The 5,753-nt window shown below is 40.3% G+C and overlaps 1 protein-coding gene across 1 annotated transcript in view; it reads left to right on the top strand.

Moving 5' to 3' along the window:
• The window catches only part of ZNF283 (zinc finger protein 283), a 19,966-nt gene that overhangs the window by 1,490 nt on the left and 12,723 nt on the right, over window positions 1–5,753 (top strand). Inside the window, exons 2-3 of the mRNA XM_014533550.1 lie at window positions 700–762; window positions 3,050–3,155. Of these exons, the coding sequence (XP_014389036.1) occupies window positions 3,124–3,155 (32 nt within the window). The 5' untranslated portion in view covers window positions 700–762; window positions 3,050–3,123. The remainder of the gene's footprint in view (window positions 1–699; window positions 763–3,049; window positions 3,156–5,753) is intronic.

The following is a 5,753-nucleotide window of genomic DNA, read 5'->3' as shown; positions in this document are numbered from 1 at the left end:
GGCCTGGTCGCCCCACGCAGCCTGCTGTTCAGTCATTTGGTCGTCCCTCACTAACCCCCCTGCCAGCCTGGTCGTAGGCAGCCATTTGTGAGGGCGTGAGGGTTAATTTTCATATTACCTCTTTATTATATAGGATTATATATAACAGGATATTGTAAAAATTAGGTTATGAAATTTTTATTAAAATGTTTCTTACATACCGTTATATTGGCTGGGCCACAAAAATATTCATTGTGGGCTGCATGCGGTCCGCGGGCCGTGAGTTTGACATGCTTGGTCTAGACTCTCAGGTCCTGAAAAGTTAAATGACCCCAAGAAAAGAAGCCCTGCACTAAGCCCCAGCCTGAACGTGTCAAGCAGGAAGTAGACTTGGGATGAGTACTTTACATCTGGAGGTGTCCTCGTGACAGGCTCCCAGGAAGACATGAGGGGAGGGGTGTCCCAGGTAGGGTTCCTAGAGGAGGCACCCCTCGTTGCTCCTTGGGGGCCAGCTACATGCTTCCGAGCCTCAGTTCCCAAGAATTGCTGTCAACTCAGATAGAGTCCAGCCTCCCTTTAAATTCGACTTGCTTATATGTGGATGAAAGCAGATGTGGTCCTAGGGGCTGTTTTGGTTCTGTTTTCCATTTTTAATTTAACTCTGTCTGCTCCAAGAAATGCTGGTGTCAAATGATTCCTCTTCCCTCCCACTGCTGTCAGGTTTCTAAGAAGGACCCTGAGGAGGAGGAAAGAATAGTTGGATATCTGGGAATTGAAGTTGAGGTGGGTTTGTGTTTCTTTTATAGTCATTCAATTACTTTTGCTTTTAGATCATGAGAATATTTGCTTTCCTTGGCCTGAAATGTCTTGACTAGTAGGGTCTCTCATGGGTCTTCCTTCTGGCGAGGGACCCACACGCTGGTGCACCCCCCTTCCCAGTGGTCCCATAGTGTCCTTTTCTTCAGCTAATGGCCATCTGTTCACATGGTGAATTGTTCAAATCCTTCAGTGCATTCTCCCTTTCTAAGTGTTCTGATGGCATTGAAATACACCTCCTGGAGCCCTAGCTGGTTTTGCTCAGTGGACAGAGTGTGGGCCCTCAGACTGAAGGGTCCCAGGTTCGATTCCAGTCAACGGCTCGTACCTCGGCTGCAGACTTGATCCCCAGCCCTATCGGGGCACATGTGAGAGGCAACCAATTAATGTGTCTCTCTCACATTATGTTTTTCTCTCTCTGTCTCTCTCTCTCTCCCTTCCACTCTCTCCAAAAATCAATGGGAAAGTATCCTCGGGTGAGGATTAACAAAAAAAAAAAAAAGGAACAAACAAAAAAGAAATATACCTCGTGGAGATAACTGTTAGAGCTTTATTTTAGCTTATGATTACTTGGAGAGGTTAGTATTCAGGTAGATAAACTATTTTTTATCTTTTCCACAGTCGTGATTTTCAAAGCTCAAGGCAAGGGAAGAGGGAATTGTTAGTTTCAGTTAATAAATTCCAATGTTTGTGCCCAGCCAGTGTGGCTCAGTGGTTGAGGATTGACCTAGGAACCAGGAGGTCACAGTTCAAATCCCTGTCAGGCACATGCCCAGGTTGTGGGCTTGATCCCCAGCAGAGGTTGTACAGGAGGCAGCCTATCAATGTTTCTCTCTCATCATCGATACTTCTATCTCTCTCTTCCTTTCCCTTCCTCTCTGAAATCAATAAAAATATATTTTAAAAAAATTTTCCATGGTGTGATGCCTTTAGGAGCAGTGATATGCTTTGAGCTTTGAGCATAGGGGTTTGCAGTGTGCACCAACAAGAGAAAGAGACTTTCAGATAATCTTTTAGTAGAAATCTGTAACATTGCTAAGCATAAATTGTTTCAGGTCCAACTTTTCTTTTTTAATATATATTTTATTGGTTTTTTACAGAGAGTAAGGGAGAGGGATAGACAATTAGAAACATCGATGAGAGAGAAACATCAATCAGCTGCCCCCGGCACAACCCCTACTGGGGATGTGCCTGCAACCCAAGGTACATGCCCTTGACCGAATCGAACCTGGGACCCTTCAGTCCTCAGGCCGACGCTCTATCCATTAAGCCAAAGCAGTTAGGGCTCAGGTCCAACTTTGTGTAGGCTGTGAGAGGCAGGCAGTACTGTGTGTGGTTAAGAGTCAGGCTCTGGATCTAGAGCACCTGGATTCACATCGTGGCTCTGCTGTTCTAGCTGCGTGAGCTTAGACAAATGATTCTGGCTCTATGTGCCACATCGACAAAATCAGGACTAAAAAATACCTACCTTATGGGGTTGTAATGATGTGAGGTGAGCTAATATGTGTCAAGCTCCTTAGAACAGTGCCTGCCCCGTGATACCGGCTTGGTAAATATTAAGAGCTGCTGTTATGTGGTGATTCTGGATCTTTCCCAATCAACTCCTTATAGATCAACATATGAAGAGAAATATGAAGATGATTGTGGTGGATACTTGCAAGTTTAAAAATGTGACCAGATGCTCAAATGGTAAGGTAATAGAAGGAGGAAAGAGGTCTTTACCGCAGGTCTTATTCCAGATGACCACAAACAGTTTGAAATTGAGACATAATTTTGGCAAATATTTGTAAATTTTTAAAGTGGGCACAATGTCTATAACTTAATGAAGTTAAAAAATATCTAGCTCCATTGGCCTGGAATAAAAAGGTATAAGAGCTAGGAAGGAACTTGTAGAAAATTAGTATCCAGTGATAATGGAAACAGGTAAATTTCAGTATTTCCTGTGGTATAATAATATTCACCTAATAAAAATTATGTTTATAAAGAATCAAAAGAAGAAAAAATGTAAATGATAATATTAAGCAAAAGTTATAGCTATGAACAAAAGTACTCAAGAATATTAGGAGCGCTATGTGAATTCCATTAGAAAAGACAGGATTTTGAAAGACGTTTTTCAAGGATCGTATCCAAAATGTTTTCATCATTCATTCAGTGAAGAAGTTAGGTGTAGCCACACTTGTCCAGCATCTGCTTTGTACCAAACACGTATGTTTTTGTTGTCTTTCTGCTTATGTGTATATATTTTCTTCCTCAGACTTTGAAGGTGACTTACATAATTCGTGTTCATTGACCGGAGAATCTTGACAGTGAAAGTGTCTCATTGTAGTGATGAGCTACAGCCCCGGGATGTTCAAGAGCTGGTAGGTGTAATTTGTTTCAGGCCCACTGATTTTCAGTGTTGGGCTTTTTTTTTTTTTTTTTAATATATTTTATTGATTTTTTACAGAGAGGAAGGGAGAGAGATAGAGAGTCAGAAACATCAATGAGAGAGAAACATCGATCAGCTGCCTCCTGCACACCTCCTACTGGGGATGTGCCCGCAACGCAGATACATGCCCTTGACCGGAATCGAACCTGGGACCTTTCAGTCCGCAGGCCGACGCTCTATCCACTGAGCCAAACCGGTTCTGGCAGTGTTGGGCTTTTTGTTTAGTTTTCTTAATGACTGCAATATTTTACATTTGATTATGGAATTAATACAGGTTTGTGACAAAACAATTGATTAATGCAGGAAACATATAGAGAATGAAGTAAAAATTATATCCTTCTACTCATTCTTAGTATTCCAGTGTGTGTGTTTTGCTTGTTTATTTTCCTACAAGACTGTGTGTCTGGTTTTGTTTCTGCAGAATAAAGTCACATTATGGTGATATAATTGATTTGAAGACTCTCTAGCTTTTGGTTGGAAATGAAATAAAAGAGGGGTAAGAAGTGTAACAGGTGGTTGCACTGAAGATTAAGTAAGAAAAATCATATACAATGGTGTACAATAATTGCTTAAAATACATTTTAGCCATTAAATAACCTCCAGACATGGCTTTTATTTTCATCTTTATTTAATCTTGAGTATGTAGAAAGAGGAGGGAAATGCCAGTGATTCTTTCATTTGAAAATTTTCAAGTATTTACAGCTTTTAGGAATAGTATAGAAATGCTATTTAGAAATTGATTACCAGAGCAATGAAGATGAACTTAAAGGTTACTTTCACAGAGAATAGCAGTAATCTCTAATGTCTTACAAAAATCTATTTTATTAATACCAGGAGGTAAAATAAGGAGGGTTATAGTTTTAAATATTCAAATAAGCCACCAATTTGCACAGAACAACCCGATTGAGCCTCTGGTTAATGTTCCCAGATTGACACCTCATTGGGTTATATTTTCTGAGCCAGCTTTGCAGTACCTAATTTGTCTCTTCATCTGCAGCTTCTTGGAAAGAGGGAATATTTTTTTTTTGTATCTTTTTAAGAGCCTGCTTTGCTCATCTTGTTATTTAGGAAGAACAGCAGGCTTAGGGCTGGGCTGTGTGATTTAGGAATGTAAGAAAGCAGGCCTGAGAAGCACAGATTTTATCATGAGAAAAATTACAAGAATGGTATTGATTTTCTTGCATTAACTTTCTCACATTATTACAATGTAATAAGGGATAAGTAATCTTTTTAATTTTCACTAGTAATGGCTAAAACTTATATTAAGCAATGATCGTACACCATTTTATGTGGTCTTTCTTATTTAATCTTCAATGCAACCATCCGTGGTAGACACTTTTTACCCCTCTTTTATTGAATTTCTCAAGAGGTGTGGAGAAATTGGTAACCATCAAGTTCAAGTTTGACATCAGAGTCTTTATCTTAATTTCCCATACACTTCACACCTTATGTATCTTTTAATAAACGTGCTTGCCTCACTAAGAAATTGACTATGTATGTCTTTCTTCATCAATTAATGTGGCCCATTACCTTCACAACCGTGAAGGTAGAATGGGCCATAATTTATTAAGCCTTTTGCCCAGTATTACATAGTTTCTAATTCTTGGTTATCATAAATGATTTTTGGTTGAATATTCTTATGTATATATCTGGTTATTTCCCTAGCTATTTAAGGATACATTTCTAACTGGAATTTTGGGTAAAAATGTGTCCCAAGTGTAAGACCTTGAGATAGTAGTACTTGGGCGATAATATAATGACTAAAAGACATAGTTGTTACCTTTAGGATAAGAAAAACAAAATATGTTTAGGAATAAGTAGGGCAGTCAGCAACAAAGGCCAATATGCAATTCAGATAACCTATCTTAGGAACTCATAGTAAGGTAATTGTAAGCAATACTGTTGAGTTATACCAACTTCGTGGAGGCAAATGGAATATAGCCTGTGAGTTTCATACTGTATAGTTTTTATCCTGCTAATATTAGTTGCAAAGTAAGGCTATAGGATCAGGTGATTCAGCATTTTCCTGGAGGGTATAATGTCTAAAAGGACAAGTTCAGACACAAAATAAGCCCATTTATCAGAAGACATGAAAAGTAGCAGGGTCAAGACCTCTCAATATACCCTTGAGATTTCTTTGGGAATTTCAGCCATTTTTTCTAGGGAAAGAAATCATATAGTTAGTATAATGCATGGCCATCATTACAATAATTAAGCAGAATACCTAAACCAAAAGGTCATTATGGTCATACTACATTATTATATACTAGTGGCCCGGTGCATGAAATTTGTGCGGGGGGAGGGGGCGTCCCTCAGCCTGGCCTGCACCCTCTCCAATCCGGGACCCCCTCAGGGGATGTCCGACTGCCGGTTCGGGTATCGGGCCTAAACCGGCAGTCAGACATCCCTCTCACAATCCAGGACCGCTGGCTCCTAACCGCTCACCTGCCTGCCTGCCTGATCACCCCTAACCACTCTGCCTGTCAGCCTGCTCGCCCCCAACTGCCCTCCCCCCATCGGCCTGATTGCC

The sequence above is a fragment of the Myotis brandtii genome, unplaced genomic scaffold (genome assembly GCF_000412655.1).
Source record: "Myotis brandtii unplaced genomic scaffold, ASM41265v1 scaffold987, whole genome shotgun sequence".
Lineage (NCBI taxonomy): Eukaryota > Metazoa > Chordata > Mammalia > Chiroptera > Vespertilionidae > Myotis > Myotis brandtii.
Note: the sequence above shows the minus strand (reverse complement) of the source record. Positions and strands in the feature narration are given on the sequence as shown.